Source organism: Mercenaria mercenaria, chromosome 17 (assembly GCF_021730395.1).
Source record: "Mercenaria mercenaria strain notata chromosome 17, MADL_Memer_1, whole genome shotgun sequence".
Lineage (NCBI taxonomy): Eukaryota > Metazoa > Mollusca > Bivalvia > Venerida > Veneridae > Mercenaria > Mercenaria mercenaria.
In genome coordinates, this window is record NC_069377.1 from 70,714,098 (window position 1) to 70,738,922 (window position 24,825).

The window sequence follows — 24,825 nt, forward strand, 5'->3', positions numbered from 1 at the left end:
AATTTTGTGTGACGCTCACGCTCAAGCTGACGCCGGGGCGAGTAGGATAGCTCCCCTATTCTTCGAATAGTCGAGCTAAAAAGGGCCAAAATTTATATCAAATTCAACCAAGAGTTATCTTACTTGATCATTTCTGTAGGTCTGACTACAATGTAAGTTAACAATTACTGTGATATGAACATGCACACAAAACTTTAAACAAGGTGTGACACTGACACTATTCTAACACCCGGGTGAGCAGAATTACTCTCGTTATTCATCAAATAGTCAAGCTAAAAACAGTCTAGACATTTTATATTTTATTTTATTATGAACATGCATGATATGGAAGTTTTCACGTCTTGCAAAAACGAAAGCTGTTCGTAAGACAGCCAATGCTCGACTATTTGAATTGTTATCCCAGAAACAACAAGAGCTGTCACTAATGGTGACAAATGCCCCCGCAGCGCCTTGACCTTTGACCTGGTGATCCCAAAGTCAATAGGGGTCGTGTACTCAGTAAGTACTATTAGCATGTGAAGTTTGAATGTCCTGGGTGCCGTGGTTCGCGAGTAAAGTGCCTTCATGCAACAAGTTAACGTTGGGGCGAACAAACAAACTGACGGACAGTTGAAAACAAATATGCCTCCCTTTGGGGGCATAAAAATATTACCCGAAATGTTAAAATATCTATAGTTTCAATCCAGCACCGGCATTAGTTTTGGAGATTGCATGTAAAACTTTAACCGGAAGTTTTTATGTTCAAAAGGGGATATAATTTTGCAAAATACATGTCAGAGTTATGGAACTTGATGCTATGACCTAGTTTTATAACCCAGAAGACACATGAAGTTTCAATTCAATACCTGCATTAGTTTTGGAGATAGTAACTTGCATGCAAAACTTTAACCAGGATTTTCCAAGTCCAAAAGGAGGCATAATCTAGCCAAAATACATGTCAAAGTTATGGGACTTGACCCAGTGATGTTGATAATTGGCCTAGAAAAAGAAAACAATAACTTTCAAAGCTATATGCCTTTAAATGATAGCTTTACATACTTGCATGCAGTGTGAGTAGAATAGCTCTGACTTTTCTTCAAATAGTCAAGCTAAAAACCAGTACATCAGCCTTGCTGTAAGTACCTTAGCCCTACTTATTAAGGGTTATGTAATCTACATGTATTTCTTCTTCTTTGTTAAATGATACTGCCCAGTTGCTTGACCAAGATAAGCCTTCTTCCTGATCTATATTTGAAAACTGCACAGGTCGTGTAACTTCATTAGTATACATTTCAGAGATTCCAGGAAAATCAAAGAAGCAAGCCTTGAAATTCTTCAGCGTGTTTGGTATTCCTAAACAAAATAGTTTGAAGTTAAGTGAAAACCAAAGAAGGAGGAGAGATGAATATATTATTCGCTTTTGATCAAAAAGTTGTACTGGTTTTGTTGAAATAAGCACATCGTTTTCTGAATCATAAAAAACAATTATTAGCTCACTTCCTGAAAAACCTATTCCTGGTATCAAAAAATGTTTCCATTTGCTCTTATTCAACTTTTTCTGCAAAAATGAAAAAACCATTGTCCGAGCAATTATCTGCGGCAAGTCTTTAGGTATAGGTGAATCTGTGGGAAGTCTACAGTTTATAGATGAATCATCTTCTGTCTCAGAGATTTCTTCTTTTCTGAGTAAAGATACAGGAACTTGTTCGTCCAGTATAATGTCAGTTTTTCCATGCCATCCTTTCTCACATCCTGAAAAAAAAGTGATAAAAGTCTGTTGAAGCTTTTAAAAGCTAGACAGTACTGTAGTGCTTATATTTTATGTGTCAAGGTTCAAATAAAAACTAGATGCATGTCCACCTGTGGGACAATCAAGCCTCTGCTTCCTGTCACTGTACAGACCTAAGTTTCTAGCTGACAAGGCAAAAATTAACTTTCATATTATCTTGTCTCGAGTTGGGGTGTGAGTCATGGAGGGTGGTGTCTGTAGATAGATAAAACATCATCAAAAACACAAGATAAAAGGAACTGAAAAAAGTATTAACGAAAGAATATTTGTGTGGGTGTGGGTGGGGGGAGGGGGTAAATTCCATTTTTCATACCTCCAGGTCACTTTTTGAGATACAAGAAGCACAAACCTTAAAGTTCTTTATGCATAATATTTCACAAAATCAAGGGCCAAAAACACTAGTCTTGCTGAGTGGAAACCCAAACTAAACTTCACATGCTGAATAACATTCCTATAAAGTTTCATGACTCTTAGTGAAGGTGGGACTCAAACTTTTAAGCCCTTATTTATATTTTTAACTAGGTAAAGGGCATTAACTCTTGTCTGCCTTGCAAACTAAACCCAGGTGCACAATTTCACATGCTGAATGATATTTCTGTGAGGTTTCATGACTCCAAGTCAAATACTTTTTGAGATATGTGTGACACAATATTTTAGGCCCTTTATACATATCTTTGACTAAGTCAAGGGAAATAATTCTCAATTACTGAAAAATCACAAACAAAACCTCAGGTGCAACACAAAACTTTCAGGCCCTTAACCCATTTTCAACTGTCATAAGCCTTAACTCAGGCCTAACTGTGTTAAACCCGAAATAACCCAAATCCCAAACTTTACATACTGAAGAATATTTTTATAAGGTTTCGTATCTCTCAAATACTTTCTGCAATATGTGAAACACTAATCTGAACAGACAGGTATCAGGATGGACAGACGGGCATGAGTAAATCTGTGTGCCATTTACACCCTAAAAATTCAATTGGTGAAGAGTGGATGCACAAAATTATCACTAAGAAGTGCTTGGAGGCATCTCTAGGAATTTTACTCTTTAAACTGCACTTAGAACTTTTCCAGAAAAGCAATCAGAATTTTCAACAACTTCTTCACATATGTCTGTAAACATTCCTAAGATTGCTATGAAACGCACCCCGGGTCTGTTAACTAATGGTCCTACATGCATGTTGGAAGCTTAAACATGACATCTTTATGGCTTCCAGAGGTTGTACAGGACACAATGGGACAAAGTGCTTCCTATAAAACTCCCTAAACAAGGTTCGGCAGGGGTATAAACAAGAGCTGTCACAGGAGACAGCGCGCTCGACTATTTCGGTGCTGGATAGTGAAACTGGGCACATCTGAGGAAACTAGCGCTGTCACTGGAGTGTTTAATGACTCCGATTGTGGATGAAGATATTGCACAATAGTCTGAGTCTATGTCAAAAATATAAACTTAAAGTAATAAGAGAGGTAAAGATAAAATGTATCAAAACACTATATAAGTATATCCTAAGCAAAAAGGGGCATAATTCATTAAATATTGGTGCCAGGTTATGCAGCTTGTGTCATATAGTGTGGGTGATGATGTTGAACAATTATTTTAAGTTTGAATCATATCCATTCAGTAATAACAGAGACAGAGTGAAGGTGCATCAAAACTTTAACCTAAAATTCTAAGTAAAAATGGGAAATAATTAATGAAAAATTGGTGCCAGAGTTATGCACCTTGCGTCATATGGTGTGGGTGATGATGTTGAACAACTATTTTAAGTTTGAATCAAATCCATTCAGTAATAACAGAGACAGAGTGAAAGTGCATCAAAAATTTAACCTAAAATTCTAAGTAAAAAGGGAAAATAATTCATGAAAAATTGGTGCCAGAGTTATGCACCTTGTGTCATATGATAAGGGTAATGATGTTGAACAACTGTTTAAGTTTGAATCAGATCCATTCAGTAAAAACAGAGATAGAGTGAAAATGAATAAAACTTTAACCTGAAATTCTAAGTAAAAAGGGGAATAATTCATGAAAAATTGTGCCAGAGTTATGCATCTTGTGTCATATGATGTGGGTGATGATGCTGAACAACTATTTTAAGTTTGAATCAAATCCATTCAGAAATAACAGAGGTAGAGTGAAAGTGCACCAAAACTTTAACCTGAAAATCTAAGTAAAAAGGGGGAATAATTCATAAAAAAATGGTGCCAGAGTTATGCATCTTGTGTCATATGATGTGGGTGATGATGCTGAAAAAACTATTTTAAGTTTGAATCAAATCCATTCAGTAATAACAGAGATAGAGTGAAAGTGCATCAAAACTTTAACCTGAAAATCTAAGTGAAAAGGGGGGATAATTCATGAAATATTGGTGCCAGAGTTATGGCCCTTATGTCAGATGATGTGGATGATGATGAGGAATAAGTATTTCAAGTTTGAATCAAATCCATCAAGTAATTACAGAGATAAGTTGAAAAAAAAGAAAGTGCATCAAAACTTTAACCAAGGTGGGGACGCGGAAAGACGCCGACGCCGACGCCGGGGCGAGTAGGATAGCTCTCCTTATACTTCGTATAGTCGAGCTAAAAACAAGAGCTGTCAACTATTTCAATACTGGATAGTGAAACTAGGCACACCTGGGGAAGCTGAAGCTGTCACTGAAGTTTTTAATGACTCCAATGTGGATGAAGATTGGATCTGTGTGAAAAGTATTAAGTAACAAGAGCTGTCTCCATAGGATGACACATGCCCCCAATAGCACTTTGAATGAATAGTTATGGCCAATGTTAGAGTTTAGGACCTTTGACCTACGGACCTGGGTCTTGCGCGCGACACGTCGTCTTACTGTAGTACACATTCATGCCCAATAATTTTAAAATCCATGCATGAATGACAAAGATATGAACCGGACAAGCCCATCAATGCACTATCATGAAATATGACCTTTAACGTCTAAGTGTGACCTTGACCTTTGAGCTACGGATCTGGGTCTTGCACGTGACACGTCGTCTTACTGTGGTACACATTCATGCCAAGTTATTTGAAAATCCATCCATCGGTGACAAAGATATGGACCGGACACGAAAATTGCGGACAGACAGACTGACAGACGGTTCAAAAACTATATGCCTCCCTTCGGGGGCATAAAAAGTATATCAAAGTGTATCAAAATATCAAATAAGTATAAAAGGGACATGGTGAAAAAGCATCGAAATTAAACTGAAACAGGCCTTTTTTCCATCAATTTGGGAATGCCACCGACACAGGTGGAATTGGGAAAATGTTCTCGGAAATTATCTTAATTGGGACAATTTGCAAACTGCCAAAATCTACATAAATGTGTTTTTGTGTGAAGTATTAATGAATTGCATTTCAGTAATTGTTCAACAGTATTATAATTTACCTAAATATACATACAAATTAGCAAAACCATCTTAAAACAGCAAAAACCCTAAAAGGTATAATCATTTTGGAATTTTAAATTCAACTTTGGGAAAAAAACATACTTTTTGGCATTGGGATTACCTCCTTTTACCGGAGGTAGATTTATAGGGGAAAAAAGCCCTGCTGAAATTCATAGCAAACAGGGGGCATAATTTATGAAATATTGGTGCAAGAGTGATGGTCCTTGTGTTAAATGATGTGGGTGACAATTAGTTTAAGTCTAAATTAATCCAAAAAGTAACAAGAGCTCGTCGAACACGAAATACCCCCCTTGATGCATTCAGTAATAGCACAAGGAACAGAAATTATATGCTCACTGTAAATAAAAGCTCTACCATTCTGGTTTAATCTGACCTTGACCTTTAACATATTAACCTAATAAGAGATCACAGAGTGATCTTGGCGCCATCCACTGAGCCATTTTTGAATGTTCCAAATTTCAAGACTAGCTCAAGGTCAAAATCAATTTTAAATTTCATTTCGGTACAAAAAAATGTGTATGTTGTCCAAATTTGAAAGCTGTGGCTTGAGAAATGTGAAAGCAGATCAATAGATCAATTGCAAGGTCAAAGTTCATTTCGGTAGACAGAACTATGCATGTGCTTCAAATCTGAAGGCTGTAGCTTGAGAAATGTGAAAGTAGGTAATAGGTAAAAACCAATGTCAAATTTCAATTCAAAACACAAAAATATGCAAGCGGTCCAAATTTGAAGCCTGTAGCTTGAAAAATGTGAAAGTAGGTCACTAGGTCAAAATCAAGGTCAAATTTTATTTTGGAACACAAAACTATGCAAGTTGTCCAAATTTGAAGCTTGTACCTTCAGAAATGTTAAAGTAGGTCACTAGGTCAATCTCAAGATCAAAGTTCATTTCAGTACACAAAACTATGCTTGTGGTTCAAATTTGAAGGCTGTAGCTTGAGAAATGTGAAAGTAGGTCACTAGGTCAAAATCAAGGTCAAATTTTATTTTGGAACAAAAAACTATGCATGTGGTCCAAATTTGAAGCCTGTACCTTCAAAAATGTGAAAGTAGGTCACTAGGTCAATAACAAGGTCAAAGTTTTTTTCGGTACACAAACCTATGCATGTGGTCCAAATTTGAAGGCTGTAGCTAACGAGAATGTGAAAGTAGGTCACTAGGTCAAGATCAAGGTCAACTCATGTCAAGGTTCATCTTGCCACTCAAAACTATACATGTGGTCCAAATTTGAATGATGTAAGTTATGGACATGAAGGTTCTAAGTTTTTCCCTATATAGGTCTATATGATAATGAACCATATGACCCCTGGGGCGGGGCCATATTTGACCTTAGAGGGATAATTTGAACAAACTTGGTAGAGAACCACTAAATGATGCTACATTACAAAATATCAAAGCCATAGTCTTTGTGGTTTGGACAAGAAGATTTTCAAAGTTTTTCCCTATATAAGTCTATGTAAACCATGTGACCCCCAGGGTGGAGCCATATTTGACCATAGGGGAATAATTTGAACAATCTTAGTAGAGGACCACTAGATGATGTCATATACAAAATATCAAAGCCTTAGGCCCTGTGGTTTTGGACAGGAGGTTTTTCAAAGTTTTTTCCTATATAAGTCTATATAAACCATGTGACCCCCGGGGTGGGGCCATATTTGACCCCAGGGAAATAATCTGAACAATATTGGTAGAGGACCACTAGATTTTGCTACATACCAAATATCAAAGCCCTAGGCCCTATGGTTTTGGACAAGATCAGAAACCGTTTTAACTGTTCCTGGCCAATGTGACCTTGACCTTTGACCTAATGACCTCAAAATCAATATGGGTCATCTGCTGGTCATGGCCAACCTAACTATCAATTTTCCTGAAACTAGGCCCAAGCGTTTTAAAGTAATTGCCTGGAAACCATTTTACTGTTCCTGGTCACTGTGACCTTGACCTTTGATATACTGACCTCAAAATCAATAGGGGTCATCTGCTGGTCATGACCAACCTCCCTATCAACTTTCGTGACCCTAGGCCTAAGCGTTCTTGAGTTATCATCCGGAAACCAATTTACTGTTCAGGGTCACTGTGACCTTGACCTTTAACATACTGACCTCAAAATCAATAGGGGTCATCTGCTGGTCGTTACCAACCTCCCTATCAACTTTCATGATCCTAGGCCCAAGCGTTCTTGAGTTATCATCCGGAAATGGATTGGTCTACATTCCGACCGACCGACCGACCGACTGACCGACCGACATCTGCAAAACAATATACCCCTCCTTCTTTGAAGGGGGGCATAATAAGTGAAACAGAGTGAAAGCTGTACACCAAAACTTAAACCTGAAATTCTAAGTAAAAAGAGGGAATAATTCGTGAAATACTGGAGCAAGAGTTATGGCCCTTTTTTCATATGATGTGAGTGATAATGTTGAACAACCGTTTTAAGTTTGAATCAAATCCTCTCTGTAATAACAGAGATATAGTGAAAATGCATCAAACAAACCTTAAATTTTAAGTAAAAGGGGGCATAATTCATGGAAAATTGGTGCCAGTTACAGACCTTGTGTCATATAATGATGTTGCTGATGATGTGGAACAATTATTTTAAGCCTGAATGAAATCCGTTTAGTAATTAGTGAGGTAGAGTGAAATACTGGTGTTCGTTTGTTTGTCTTTTTTGGCTTTAACACCATTTTTCAACAGTATCTGTCATGTAATGGCTGGCAGTTAACCTAACCTGTATTCCTGGATTCTGTACCGGTACAAATGGTTAAACTGTTCTCCGCAAGTAACTGCCAACTTCCCCACATGAATCAGATGTGGAGGACAAATGATTTCAGATACAATGTCTTTTATCAAATCGTCACGGAGAACATACGCCCCGTCCGGGATCGAACTCACGACCCCATAGACAAACGCTCTACCTACTGAACTAAGCGGGCTGGCATATTGGTGTTAGAGTTATGGCCCTTGTGCCATATGACATAATATGATATATATATGATATAATTATCTAAAGTTTGAAAAAAATCCATTAAGTAATAAAAGAGATAAAGAGGAAGTGCACCAAAACTTTAACCAAGCTGCGGACGAGGAAAGTCACAGATGCCTGGTCGAGTAGGACAGCTCTTCATACTTCTTATAGTCGAGCTAAAAACTGTTTTACGCATCTGGACAGTTCTAAGTGAACAGATACACACTATCCTTGACTATACACACTATCCTTGACTATGCCGAGCTCAAGTACGCAGGGTTGACAAAAGTTATATACACAAGAATGAAAAAACAAGAGGGCCATGAAGGCCCTGTATTGCTCACCTGACCTACTGGCTTAAAGATCATCAAGAGTAACATTCTGGCCAAGTTTCATTAAGATATGGTCATAAATGTGGCCTCTAAAGTGTTAACTAGCTTTTCCTTTAATTTGACCCAGTGACCTAGTTTTTGACCCGACATGACCCAGATTCGAACTTGACCTAAAGATCATCAAGATTAACATTCTAAGTTTCATGAAGAAACAGTCATAATTGTGGCCTCTAGAGTGTCAACAAGCTTTTCCTTGAATTTGACCTAGTGACCTAGTTTTTGACACCACCTGACCCAGATTTGCATCTGACCTATAGATCATCAAGATTAACACTCTGACCAAATTTCATTAAGATATGATCAAAATGTGGCCTCTACAGTGTAAACTAGCTTTTCCTTTGATTTAACCTGGTGACCTAGTTTTTGATCCTACATGACCCAGATTCAAACTGGACCTTAAAATCATCAAGATTAACATTCTGACCAAGTTTCACGAAGATACATTCATAAATTTGGCCTCTACAGTGTTAACAAGCCTTTCCTTTGATTTGACCTAATGACCAAGTTTTTGACCCCAGATATCACCCAATATTGAAATCGTCTAAGATTTTATTGAGAGTAACATTCTGACCAAGTTTCATTATGATTGGGCCAAAATTGTGACCTCTAGAGTGTTAACAAGCTTTTCCTTTGATTTGACCTGGTGAGCTAGTTTTTGACCCCATATGACCCAATATCAAACTCATCCAAGATTTTATTGAGGGTAACATTCTGACCAAGTTTCATTAAGATTGGGCCAAAATTGTGACCTCTAGAGTGTTAACAAGCTTTTCCTTTGATTTGACCTAGTAACCTAGTTTTTGAACCCAGATGACCCAATATCGAACTCGTCCAAGATTTTATTGAGGGTAACATTCTGACCAAGTTTCATTAAGATTGGCTCAAAATTGTGACCTCTAGAGTGTTAACAGTCAAATTGTTGACGCCGACACTGATGGACGACTGACGACGGACGACGGACACAGGGCGATCACAAAAGCTCACCTTTGAGCATTTTGTGCTCAGGTGAGCTAAAAATGTGACCTCTAAAGTGTTATCAAACTTTTCCTTTGATTTGACCTGGTGACCTAATTTATGACCCCACATGACCCAATATCAAACTTGTTCAAGATTTTATTAAGGGTCACATTCTGACCAAGTTTCATTAAGATTGAGTCAACAAGAGGGCCATGAAGGCCCTGTATCACTCACCTGACCTATTGATCTAATGATCATCAAGATTAACATTCTGACCCGGTTTCATTAAGATATGGTCATAAATGTGGCCTCCAAAGTGTAAACTAGCTTTTCCTTTGATTAGACCTGGTGACCAGGTTTTTGACCCGACATGACCCAGATTCAGAATGGACCTTAAGATCATCAAGATTACCATTCTGACCAAGTTTCATGAAGATACAGTCATAAATGTGGCCTCCACAGTGTTAACAAGCTTTTCCTTTGATCTGACTCGGTGACCTTGTTTTTGACCCAAGATGACCCAGATTTGAACATGACCTATACATCATCAAAATAAACATTCTGACCAAGGTTCATTAAGATATGGTCATACATGTAAATGTGGCTTCTACAGTGTAAACTAGCTTTTCCTCCGATTTGACCTGGTGACCTAGTTTTTGATCCTACATGACCCAGATTAAAAAGTGGACCTTGAGATCATCAAGAATACCATTCAGACAAAGTTTCATGAAGATACAGTCATAAATGTGGCCTCTACACTGTTAACAAGTTTTCCTTTGATTTTGACCCAGTGACCTAGTTTTTAACTTGACATGACCCAGATTTGAACTTGACCTAAAGATCATCAATATTAACATTCTGACGAAGTTTCATGAAGATACAGTCATAAACGTGGCCTCTAGCATGTTAAAAAGCTTTTCATTTGATTTGACCTAGTGACCTAGTTTTTGACCCACCTGACTCAGATTTGAACTTGACCTATAGAGCCTCAAGATTAACATTCTGACCAAGTTTCATTAAGATATGGTCATAAATGTGGCCTCAAAAGTTTAAACTAGCTTTTCCTTTGATCTGACCTGGTGACCTAGTTTTTGACCCAACAAGACCCAGATTCATACTGGACCTTGAAATCATCAATATCAACATTCTGACCTAGTTTCATGTAGATACAGTCATAAATGTGACCTCTAGAGTGTTAACAAGCTTTTCCTTTAATTTGACCCAGTGACCTAGTTTTTGATGACCCAATATCAAAATCATCCAAGATTTTATTGAAGGTTACATTCTGACCAAGTTTCATTACGATTGGGCCAAAAATGTGACCTCTCGAGTGTTAACAAGCTTTTCCTTTGATTTGACCTGGTGACCTAGTTTTTGACCCCAGATGACCCAATGTCAAATTCATCCAAGATTTTATTGAGGGTTACATTCTGACCAAGTTTCATTAAGATTAGGCCAAAAATGTGACCTCTAGAGTGTTAACAAGCTTTTCCTTTGATTTGACCTGGTGACCTAGTTTCTGATCCCGTATGACCCAATATCAAACTCATCCAAGATTTTATTGAGGGTAACATTCTGATCAAGTTTCATTAAGATTGGGCCAAAATTGTGACCTCTAGAGTGTTAACAAGCTTTTCCTTTGATTTGACCTGGTGACCTAGTTTTTGAACCCAGATGACCCAATATCGAACTCGTCCAAGATTTTATTAAGGGTAACATTCTGACCAAGTTTCATTTAGATTGGCTCAAAATTGTGACATCTAGAGTGTTAACAGTCAAATTGTTGACGCCGACACCGACGGACGACTGACGACGGACACAGGGCGATCACAAAAGCTCACCTTTGAGCACTTCGTGCTCAGGTGAGCTAGAAATGTGACCTCTAAAGTGTTATCAAGCTTTTCCTTTGATTTGACCTGGTGACCTAGTTTTTGACCCCAGATGTCCCAATATTGAAATCGCTAAGATTTTATTGAGGGTAACATTCTGACCAAGTTTCATTAAGATTGGGCCAAAATTGTGACCTCTAGAGTGTTAACAAGCTTTTCCTTTGATTTGACCTGGTGACCTAGTTTTTGATCCCAGATGACCCAATATTGAACTCATCCCAAGATTTTATTGACGGTAACATTCTGACCAAGTTTCATTAAGATTGCGCCTAAATTGTGACCTCTAGAGTGTTAACAGTCAAATTGTTGACGACGACGACGACGGACACAGGGCGATCACAAAAGCTCACCTTGCGCACTTTGTGCTCAGGTGAGCTAAAAAGGAAAAATAATCAGATAGTTTAACATGGATAAGGCCATACCAAATTGATTGTTCTTCGGAAAATTTTCAAAAAAAATAGGAGCGGGCGAGCGAAATTTTTATTTTATTTTTTTTTTCTCAATTTTGATTTTTTCAGAGGCGGGTAAATTTTACATGGAGCGAGCGGGCTTTTTTTATATTTTTTTTTCCCACCTTGAACCCTTGAGGAGGCGGTTATGATTATATATAAAGTTAACATTTCTTTAGAAATAACACAGAAATCAAACATTTACAGTGTGGGTAACACAGTATATAGCTTTTCTATATGTTTTAAAGACTACATGAATGATTTTGCAAATAAATTCTTGCCAAAACTCACTGAATCACTTTATTTTTTTTTTATTTTGTAATTTTAATTAGTAAGAAATGAGTGTCTTATTTTTAATTTTGATTTTTCCACATTAATCTGAAGACGTGCCTATTTAATGGCAAAGGATGAGGAATATTTAAGACAAAACAGGCACATGATTGTGTGGAATAACATTTCTTCTGAAACACAGTTAGATGGCTTTCACACATGAACAAATTTGTGCCCCTAGTGGAACTCCAACCCATAGAGGTGACAGGGGAAGTAATAAACCACTTGACCAGTGAGACCAAACGAAGTTGGGCATACAGATGCTTCAACATTGCTCGAATCCCTTTGGAATAATTTCTTAACGGATCATGATCAGGCTAGCTTAAGCTTTTGTGGTAGAGATTCATTTCAGGCAAAAATAATAACAGACGGACAAAGAATGATCCCAATATGGCCACCCTTAAATGTGTTGTTTGTTGTGCCTTGACTGAACTTGAAATTTAGAGTTGGGGAAGTCTGTTTTTTTTTCAGTTTCTTTCGTTCAATCAATTTACAGCCAATTTTAAATATATCCTGGCGTCATGTGTACAAACAGGCAAAACTGGGGTTACAAAAGGACAGATTTTGTTTGAAATTATTTTCAAATCAACACTACTTATTTGAAAAGCTAAACAATTTTTAAATTGACTAAATGCATTTTGATAGAATATCTGACTGCTGTACTAAAGAAGTTACGTTCAAACAGATTTGGGCCGAGACAATGTGATAGGTCGGTCAGGATCTGTGAACAAATATTTTTTCAAGATAGTAGTTGGCCTCAGCTTTGGGCTCCAGATCTAACATGCTGAATTAAACAACTGATAACAAATGGTTTGAAAACTTTATATCTGAACAATATTTCCAAATATTTTTAACTGCATCCCCGTGCACGTCTGACAAGTCGGGCTTCGTTCTTTTCACTGTATTGAACAAAAGTAGAATGTGCCTATTTCATTACCTACCGGCACATCGAAGGCCATGTGTGGCACTAACACAGACACTCCAGATTTAAAACATATAATGAACAACACCATAATTCCTGACTTTTTGAGTTTGGATCATCAGCTACATGTATTACGGACGCATGAAATCCGATCAATATCACTTTGACGCATTAAAACAGCGATAAAACCTGTTTTGCCGTTATTATTCCGGACCGCGTAATCGAAAAAAAATTTTTTTTTTCGGAGATTTTTATGTATGTGCGGGCGGGTAATTTTTATTTTTTTTTCTCGGGAATGAAGTTATTGATGCGGTAGTTCCGACGAACGACATATCAGTTTGGTATGGCCTAAGTGATCTAAGATTAATGCTTATCTACATATGCAAGTTTACAAAATTAATTTGATTCAAACTTAATACATATTACTTTATGGACAATCTTCTGTTTACGTCAAAAGATAATTTTTCACAAACTGAAGTGTATACTACATTTTCTGAAACTTTCGGTAAGTAAACAGTCACAGTTTGAGAATTGTGACCAGTATGTTCTTTAACCACCATGACCACTTGCATACATATGTAAATAAGCATGAATCTTAGATCACTTTTTTGAACTGTTAATACAAACCAAAGCTAGTATCTCCAACTTGACCAACCAGATTATCCATTTCATCACACAGACACTTGTTAGTTTCAAGTGCTAGAGGACGGAATGAATCAATTATGTATCTTCGGTCAGGTGTAAGTTTTGACAAAAGATGCTGTGCAAGTACAACAGACCATTGTGACTCATCATAATCTTTCTCTTCCAACAGAACTTCATGATCTGTAATAAAACAAGAATAATGTCAACATTGTATGACACATGTATTGTGAAAATGTTTGTTCTAATAAGATTAAAAAGAATATAGATCAAAGTCCACTCACATGTCATTGGCTATTTGACCTTGAATATAATTATGTAGGACACCCTGACACATAAATGGTAACTACTGTGTATAAAACAGATCAAAAGTTCCCATTTGAACATGAAAGAGGACCTTACAAGATCCATCAGCCATTTCAAGTGTAAAATCGCTAAAAGATATTTCTATTTAGCTAAAGTGACCTATTAAAGGGGCCAAGTGCCCCATTTAAAGACAAAACCAGGGTTTTTACTAAGTCTTGCTGTTTTGGGAACATAGCCTTTACCCCAAAAAATTGGGATTTTTCCTTTGATTTGACCTGGTGACCTAGTTTTTGACCCCAGATGACCCAATATTAAACTCGTCCAAGATTTTATTGAGGGTAACATTCTGACCAAGTTTCATTAAGATTGGGCCAAAATTGTGACCTCTTGAGTGTTAACAAGCTTTTCCTTTAATTTGACCTGGTGACCTAGATTTTGACCCAGATGACCCAATATCGAACTCACCCCAGATTTTATTGAGGGTAACATTCTGACAAAGTTTCATTAAGATTGGGCCATAATTGTGACCTCTAGAGTGTTAACAAGCTTTTCCATTGATTTGACCTGGTGACCTAGTTTTTGACCCCAGATGACCCAATATCGAACTTATCCAAGATTTATTGAGGGTAACATTCTGACCAAGTTTCATTAAGTTTGGGCCAAAATTGGCGACCTCTAGAGTGTTAACAGTCAAATTGTTGACGACGGACGACTGACGACGGACGGAGGATGGACACAGGGCGATCACTATAGCTCACCTTTGAGCACTCTGTGCTCAGGTTAGCTAAAAAGGTCAATTTCACATAAATTCATTAACAGAGTTGTACATGTAATCATAACAAATACATTGTACATATACAAACCGTTCCCAACAGATTTTATTGGGGATTTCCTAACAGAAATATGCAGAATAAGTTTGGACGTGATTGGACAGCCACTGACAGTCAGAAGTTATCACGCTGTCCTGAAATGTCCTATTATTTGGACTTAAGACAATCCTTAACAGGTCTGTCTGGGGCAGGGCTCCAGATAATTTTTTTGTTCTATTAGTATTAACACATCATACATTTTGTGAATGAGTAAAATGTTAAACTCTGAAATTTACTAGGAGTAATTTTACTCCTAAAAATTTGTAAATGTGAAAAAAAAAGAAAACGGTTTTATAACATATTTATTAATTTGGTGTAACACCCATGAATTTGCTTGCAGTTCAGTTTCAATTCAGCATTCAAGTTTTCGCTTTTTGTTTTCCCTTGGCTTACTTTGGCTTAAAACACCACTACTGAATCCAACAGAATACTCAATATAGCTTTAAATATGTTTCAATGATGGTTCTTGTTGGTTTAAAGATGCGTAGAGTGTTTGTTCACTTTTTACAATCTTAGAAAGAGACATTTTGTTGTTTACTCCACACTGGAGGTTGATATTTTAAATCGACACTGCTTTAAAATATACTACGTACCATCAATATTTGATTTACAAATGCATTGGGTATATACATGTAATATAGTTTAACTTATAAAGTTAAACCTAGTTTTAGACCCCATCTGACCCAGATTGGAATTTAACCTTAAGATCATCAAGATTAACATTCTGACCAAATTTCATGAAGATACAGTCATAAATTTGACCTCTAGATTGTTAATACACTTTACCTTTGATTTGACCTGGTGACCTAGTTTTTGACTCCAGATGACCCAGATTCGAACCTGACCTAGAGGTCATCAAGACAAACATTCTGATCAATTCCCATGATTTTCAAACTTAAAATTAGGTCTCTAAGAGTGTCAACAAGATTTACCTTTGCTTTGACTTGGTGACCTAGTTTTTGACCCCACCTGACCCAGACTGAATCTTGACCTAAAGATCTTCAAGATTAACATTCTGACCAAGTTTTATTAAGATATGGTCATAAGTGTGGCCTCTGGAGTGTCAACTAGCTTTTCCTTTGATTTGACCTCGTGACCTAGTTTTTGAACCCACATGACCCAGATTCTAATCTGATCTAAAAATCAGCAAGGTTAACATTCTGACCAAGTTTCAAGAAGATACAGTCATAAATGTGGCCTCTAGAGTGTGAACAAGCTTTTCCTTTGATTTGATATGGTGACCTAGTTTTTGACCAACCTGTCCCAGATTTAAAATTGACCTAAAGATCATCAAGATTAATATTCTGACCAAGTTTCATTAAGATACGGTCATAAATGTGGCTTATAGAGTTTTAACTAGTTTTTCCTTTAATTTGACCTGGTGACCTAGTTTTTGACCCCACCTGACCCAGATTTGAACTTGACCTTAAAGACCATCAAGGTTAACATTCTGACCAAGGTTCATGAAGATACAGTCATAAATGTGGCCTCTAGAGTGTTAACAAGCTTTTCCTTTGATTTGACCCGGTGACCTAGTTTTTGACCCCACCTGACCCAGATTTAAAAGTGACCTAAAAATCATCAAGATTAACATTCTGACCAAGTTTCATTAAGATATGGTCATAAATGTGGCTTATAGAGTGTTAACAGGCTTTTTCTTTGATTTGACCTGGTGACCTAATTTCTGACTCCACTTGACCTAGATTTGAACCTGACCTAAAGATCATCAAGATTAACATTCTGACCAAGCAGCGTTTTTTTTTCACCAAAATATTCGGCGAAATTCGGCCCCATAACCCCCCTCACAATAGTATGTTTTATTCCCCTTTCTGATGCCTAAAATTCCCCTCCGAAAATTAAACAAGAGGACCATGATGGTCCTGAATCGCTCACCTGTCGCCACATGACCCAGTGTTGAACTGAGTATGATGTCGTTATTTCTATTACTTGACATTTTGACCAAGTTTTTGAGCATATGTGACCTAGATATCATCAAGATAAAAAATTCTGACCAATTTTCATGAAGATCCATTGAAAAATATGACCTCTAGAGAGGTCACAAGGTTTTTCTATTATTTGTCCTAATAACCTAGTTTTTGAAGGCACGTGACCCACTTTTGAATTTGACCTAGAAATCATCAAGGTGAACATTCTCACTAATTTTCATGAAGATCTCATGAAAAATATGGCCTCTAGAGAAGTCACAAGGTTTTTCTATTTTTCGACCTTCTGACCTAGTTTTTGACCGCACTTGACCCAGTTTCGAACTTGACCTAGATATCATCAAGCTGAACATTCTCACCAATTTTCATGAAGATCCATTGAGAAATATGGCCTCTAGAGAGGTCAAAAGGTTTTTCTATTTTTAGACCTACTGGCCTAGTTTTTGACCCCACGTGACCCAGTTTCGAATTTGAACTAGATATCATCAAGGTGAACATTCTGACCAATTTTCATGAAGATCTCATGAAAAATATGGCCTCTAGAGAGGGCACAAGGTTTTTCTATTTTTCGACCTTCTGACCTAGTTTTTGACCGCACATGACCCAGTTTCGAACTTGACCTAGATATCATCAAGCTGAACATTCTCACCAATTTTCATGAAGATCCATTGAGAAATATGGCCTCTAGAGAGGTCAAAAGGTTTTTCTATTTTTAGACCTACTGGCCTAGTTTTTGACCCCACGTGACCCAGTTTCGAACTTGACCTAGATATCATCAAGGTTAACATTCTGACCAATTTTCATGAAGATCTCATGAAAAATATGGCCTCTAGAGAGGGCACAAGGTTTTTCTATTTTTAGACCTACTGACCTAGTTTTTGACCGCATGTGACCCAGTTTCAAACTTGACCTAGATATCATCAAGGTGAACATTCTGACCAATTTTCATGAAGATCTCTTGAGAAATATGGCCTCCAGAGAGGTCACAAGGTTTTTCTATTTTTAGACCTACTGACCTAGTTTTTGAACCCACGTGACCCAGTTTCGAATTTGAACTAGATATCATCAAGGTGAACATTCTGACCAATTTTCATGAAGATCTCATGAAAAATATGGCCTCTAGAGAGGTCACAAGGTTTTTCTATTTTTAGACCTACTGACCTAGTTTTTGACCGCATGTGACCCAGTTTCGAACTTGACCTAGATATCATCAAGGTGAACATTCTGACTAACTTTCATAAAGATCCCATGAAAAATGTGACCTCTAGAGTGGTCACAAGCAAAAGCGATCACAAAAGCTCACCTTGTCACTTTGTGACAGGTTAGCTAAAAAAATGCCAGTCAATTAAATCATAATTCACTAGTTTATTTTATTTATTTTCATATATAGAAAACAGTTCACCGCGGTATCTCGCGTTTTGTTTACATCGACACTGGTTGGAGTAACTTCCCTTGATAAATCAGAATCATCGAAGCGCTTTATTATTCTGCACAACAATGCTGTGGAATGTTAGTCTGTAAATGATTTGCATTCTATTTGTTTGGCCGGGTAGTGTTGAGTTTTCCGTCTTCTAGTCAGTCAGGGTTTGATTTTATGCTTTGGTAAGGGACTAGTCCAACCCATACATTTTTTTACAGTTTGTTTTTTACTGTGACAGGTCAAATGTAACAGTAACTGCAAATGTCAGAATTTGACAGAAATAAAAAAAACAGCCACTCACCAACTTGTTTAGGAAGGGACCTAGTGTTGTAAATTTTGGTAGTCTAATTGATGTCTTATCCTCCACATCTGAAAAATTTATTTGGTTATCTGGTATTGATATGCTACATTGTGTTATATGTCATGTCACATGCTCTTATGGGCCCTGAATTTATCAATAAACTTGAAACTATAATTTATTTCAACACATGAAAATTCCCCTTTTCTTAGTTTTATGTCGTATTTTCCCCCTCCAAAGGGCACCGACCCTCTTTCCCCAAAACTGAAAAAAATCACTGCCAAGTTTCATAGAGATATAATCATAAATGTAAACTCTAAAGTGTTAACAAGCTCTTCCTTTGATTTGACCTGGTGACCTAGTTTTGGATCCCACATAACCCAGATTCTAACTTGACCTAAAGATCATCAAGATTAACATTCTGACCAAGTTTCATGAGGATACAGTCATAAATGTGGCCTCTAGAGTGTTAACAAGCTTTTCCTTTGATTTGACCTGGTGACCTAGTTTTTGACCCCAGATGACCCAATATCAAATTCGTCCAAGATTTTATTGAGGGTAACATTCTGACCAAGTTTCATTAAGATTGGGCCAAAATTGTGACCTCTAGAGTGCTAACAGTCAAATTGTTGACGATGATGGATGGATGACGACGGACACAGGGCAATCACAAAAGCTCACCTTGAGCTAAAAAAAAATTAGCTTAGACAAGTTTTACCTCTGTTGTATGATAAGCATTGTATCGGAATATACACCATGATCTGTACCCCTAGAGGTCCAACAAATCTGACGCGATCCTAGGAAATTTCATATGGGCAATATCCCCATTTGCGTCTTTTATATTGCCCCGTCACAAATATAAACTAGAAAATGCTTTTGTAAAAAAGCGCATGTCTCCCCCAATGCAAAGTCCTATAGGCAAGAAGTCAATAGGGGTCAGGAGCGAAAGTCAAAGAGACACTGATGGTTGGCTGCAATAGGGATCATCTACTTGGCATGTCCAGTCATCCCGCTAAATTTCAACACTCTTGGCCTAGTGGTTCTCAAGTCACTGTTCAGGCTCCTGTGACCTTGACCTTTGATCAAGTGACCGCAAAATAAATAGGGGTCATCTACTCTGCATGTCCAATCATCCTATTAAGTTTCAACATTGTAGGTCAAGTGGTTCTCAAGTTATTTCCAAAAAATGATTTAACATGAACAGGCCACTGTGACCTTGACCTTTAATAGACTGACCCCAAAATCAATAGGGGTCATCTACTCTGCATGTTCAATCATCCTATGAAGTTTCAACATTCTCAGTCAAGTGGTTCTCAAGTTATTGATCGGAACTGGTTATCAATGTTCAGGCCCCTGTGACCTTGACCTTTAATGGAGTGACCCCAAAAACAATAGGGGTCATGAACAATCATCCTATGAAGTTTCAACATTCTGGGTCGAGAGGTTCTCAAGTTATTGATTGGAAATGGTTTTCCATGTTCAGGCCCCTGTGACCTTGACCTTTAACAGAGTGACCCCAAAATCGTTAGGGGTCATCTACTCTGCATGACCAATCATCCTATTAAACTTCAACATTCTGGGTCAAGTGGTTCTCAAGTTACTGACCGGAAATGGTTTTCAATGTTCAGGCCCCTGTGACCTTGACCTTTAACGGAGTGACCCCAAAATCGATAGGGGTCATCTACTCTGCATGACCAATCATCCTATTAAGTCTCAACATTCTGGGTCAAGTGGTTCTCAAGTTACTGACCGGATATGGTTTTCAATGTTCAGGCCCCTGTAACCTTGACCTTTAACGGAGTGACCCTAAAATCGATAGGGGTCATCTACTTTGCATGTACAATCATCCTATGAAGTTTCAACATTCTGGGTCAAGTGCTTCTCTAGTTATTGATCGGAAATGGTTTTCAATGTTCAGGCCCCTGTGACCTTGACCTTTGACAGAGTGACCCCAAAATAAATAGGGGTCATCTACTCTTCATGACCAATCATCCTATGAAGTTTCAACATTCTGGGTCAAGTGGTTCTCTAGTTATTGATTGGAAATGGTTTTCAATGTTCAGGCCCCTGTGACCTTGACCTTTGACGGAGTGACCCCAAAATCAATAGGGGTCATCTACTCTTCATGACCAATCATCCTATGAAGTTTCAACATTCTGGGTCATGGTTCTCTAGTTATTGATCGGAAATGGTTTTCAATGTTCAGGCCCCTGTGACCTTGACCTTTGACGGAGTGACCCCAAAAACAATACGGGTCGTCTACTCAAGCAGCCCTACAACCCTATGAAGTCTGAAGGTTCTAGGTCAAATGGTTCTCCAGTTATTGCTCGGGAATGAAGTGTGATGTACGGACGGACAGGGCAAAAACAATATGAGGGGAGACATAAATAATCTAAACGTCAAATTATTTTGACCAAGGCGCATTGTAGTAGGGGGCGAGGTAGTTCAACTAACTATATGTGAGTCGTGATATTGTGAAAATTTTTGCACAGGTCAATATCTCTCCTCCACGTACAACGTAGGAAGGACCTTTTCTGTGCTGAACCTTACGCGACGATTCCACGTGGCGATTTTTATATCGCATTTTAACTATTAAAAAACAAAAATATTAGTGATTCCATTTTTTCCTTCCATTCAACATGTTCAATTGATGTTTATGTGAATAAACAGCAAAACATGAGTTTGTCACTGTTTTAACAGCATTCCCATTCATGCTAATGTAATTCACGCATGAAAAGTCACTTGCACGCAAGTTTTAAAAATCCACGTGTAAAATGCATGCGTAGAAAATCTGACAGAAAATACATTGTTCATCTATAAAGAGCCGAAATTCAAGTAACACGACTTTTTTTTTTAATTTGATCTACATACGCAAATTACCGCAATTCAGCTGCTGACAATTTGCTAGGTGTCAAGACGAGTTGAATTTACATGCGGATAGTATAATTTAAGCTCCCCCTACTTCAGGTACTTGTGAGATTTTTGCGAGAACTGTGACAGCGATTCAGTGATTTAATCCAATCGATAGAAGTGTAATCAATAAACAAGGTAAACGACCACTAAATTAACAATCACCTGAACAGTCAGGGGTGTAACTGTTTTAAGTTATGTAATCTATTTCAGTGGGCATGACTGTAGATACCGGAAAGGGCCCTTTCCGTGGTATTTGATCGGAAAGGGCCTAACATGTTCGGAAAGGGCCTGCCGTATGTTTATTATTAGAAATTAAGGAATTATTTTTTCATATTTCATTTTTGCATTAAAAAAGAAAATACATTATGACAAAAAAAATTCAATTATATATTTTTACATAATTTATAGACAAATTACGAGTCATGGCATAAACCGCGCTGATCGGAAAGGGCCTTACATGATCGGAAAGGACATGTCATATGTTTATTATTGGAAATAATTTAATAATTTCTTCATATTTCATTTAACAAATTAAAAAGGAAAGAACTTACGAAAAAAAATATATCATTTTTCGATTTTTAAATGAATAATAGACAAAATTCGCGCCGGTACATAAACCGAGCTGATCGGAAAGGGCTCAACATGATCGGAAAGGGCCGGTCAAATGTTTATTATTAAAAATTATAGAATTATTTCTTCATGTTTCATTTAACAATTCAAAAAGAAAAGAACTTACGAAAAAAATGTATCAATTTTCGATTTTTAAATGAATTATAGACAAAATACGCGTCAGTATATAAACCGTGCTGATCGGAAAGGGCTTAACATGATCGGTAAGGGCCGGTCAAATGGTTATTATCAGAAATTATAGAATTATTTCTTCATATTTCTTTTTGGCATAAGATAGAAAATAGATATTCAGATATTATATATTTTATTCATTATAGTCTCATCAATGTACAATATACATGGAGTTAAAACATATAAACTAAAGTACATTGTCATTCATAAATGAATTACAAGAGACTTTTAATAATTTACTTTTAGACATCCACATTACTGTATGAATAACAGTCACAACTGATATCATATATATCCTAAAAACTGAAGAATGAACAGTTTTCAAATATCTCATATATCTAAAGAAATACTTTTTAATAATTTATTTTATTCTTAATTTGATAAATTAAACATGATACGTGAATGTAATTGATACAGATCAATTGGAAGTTTAATTATAACCAATATTCTTGAAATATACTTTTAAAAATTTATTGCTTATCTTTCTGTTTAAAGTACCTTGTAATTGTTTATAACGAACGGACAGGTTATTCAAGTGTCACCTGTCAAGCAACAAGTTGAGTAAACACTGATTGCTATACGTGTCAATCAAAATAATTAAAGAAGGTTAAGGATGTTTTTACGGCTTTTCGTTGTTAAAATAATCTGCCATTGAGTTAAATCAAGGCGATTATCTGTCCAGTATAAAGAAATTGTTAGACATTATTTGTCGCATGTCACTTGTGTGTGCTTACAAATATACTGATTAATTGATATAATCAATAGGTGTGATAATCCAATCAAACTCTATCAGGACTAATCAGAGGCACGTGTTTGTTACGCCGCATACATTATGTTAATTGTGCTTTGACAATGAACGCAGTAAACGTTTTTGTAATTATATATTAAACATAATATAATTCTTTTGAAAACTGATTTTTCATAATTTATTTTCTTCTTAATTTATCAAATTAAACATGAAGAAATTATTCAATTAGTTCCAGTAATAAACATACGGACTGTCCTTTCCGATCAGTGTCGTTCATGTACTGCCACGTGTTTTGTGTATAATTCATTTAAAAATCAAATACTGATTTTTTTTTTCTGAATTTATTTTCTGTTTCATTTGTTAAATGAAATGTGAAGAAATAATTAAATAATTTCAAATAATAAACATGTGACAGGCCCTTTCCGATCATGTTATGTCCTTTCCGATCAGCGCGGTTTATGCCATGACTCGTATTTTGTCTATATTTCATTTAAAAATCGAAAATTGCTATTTTTTATTCATAACTTATTTTCTTTTTTATTTGTTAAATGAAATATGAAGAAACAATTAAATAATTTTCAATATTAAACATGTGACAGGCCCTTTCCGATTGAAGCCCTTTCCGATCAGCGCGGTTTATGCAATGACCCGTATTTTGTCTATAATTCATTTAAAAATCGAAAATTGATAATATTTTTTTCTTAATTTATTTTCTATTTCATTTGTTAAATGAAATATGAAGAAATATTTACATAATTTCAAATAATAAACATATGACAGGCCCTTTCCCTTCATGTTATGTCCTTTCCGATCAGCGCGGTTTATGCCATGACTTGTATTTTGTCTATGCTGTAATTCATTTAAAAATAAAAAAAAATTGATAACTTTTTTTCATAATTTATTTTCTTTTATTATGTCATAATGAAATATGAAGAAATAATTAAATAAATTCCAATAATAAACATATGGCAGGCCCTTTCCGATCATGTTAAGCCCTTCTGGCTAGACTTTAGAATCTGTCCGTAGCTATTCTCGTTATTTGGGCATTCTTTTGTTTATCGATATGGTAGCATGGATATATTTTCCTCGCCAGGTTTAGAAAATGCGGGGGGTGTGGGGGGCAGCAGCCCCCCAATTATGAAATATACAAACTAAAAAAGCCTTACCTTTATTTAAACCATACAGGTACTGGATATTGCAAATTATGCAGATTTTACCTACGGACAGATTCTAAAAGTGCTCCGCCCTTTTTGCAGAAAGGGCCCTTTCCGGTATCTAGTCATAGCGCTATTTCATTTACTTTTTCAAGCATTTTATAACCTGTACTAGTTATATTATTATTAATTATTTCACATCACCTTTCTCACTGGAAAGGAATTCCAATAACTTCTGCAATGCTTTTCTCTCTGGCAGCTCTTTTGGAATGTAGACTTGGGAGCAATTGTCGTCCAAGTAATTGTTCAGTATATCCATTCCTTTCTTGAAAAGATCACTAAAGAAAATACCAAATGGAGTGCCCGACACAGGATCTTTCGCGGCTCTTATCGTGCTATACTCAATCGATGCAGCAGTGAAGTCGTGACTTCTGTTAGCATTTGTGTAATGGATTTGCAATAGACCAAATGTTGTGCCATCAGATCCGTTTTCCAAAATCTTTAGTGCCCTTCTTAATTCGTCTCTTTGGATGGTGAAATCATCTCCCCAAAATGACTGAAAAATGGGATCGACACCCGTTTCTTCAGTTCTCCGTCGTTTTGCGTCCTTTTCGACCATTTTTAGTGTTGTAAAAATTT

At 36.8% G+C, this 24,825-nt stretch overlaps 1 protein-coding gene across 1 annotated transcript; it reads right to left on the reverse strand.

The window, feature by feature from the left end:
• Window positions 1–284: 284 nt before the first annotated feature.
• On the reverse strand, window positions 285–24,825 carry LOC123537026 (uncharacterized). Its single transcript, XM_045320567.2, has 3 exons — window positions 24,391–24,825; window positions 13,720–13,917; window positions 285–1,731 (listed from the first exon to the last, which is right to left on the reverse strand). Exons 1-3 carry the CDS (start codon window positions 24,803–24,805, stop codon window positions 1,130–1,132), a joined length of 1,215 nt encoding a protein of 404 aa, XP_045176502.2. The 5' UTR covers window positions 24,806–24,825; the 3' UTR covers window positions 285–1,129.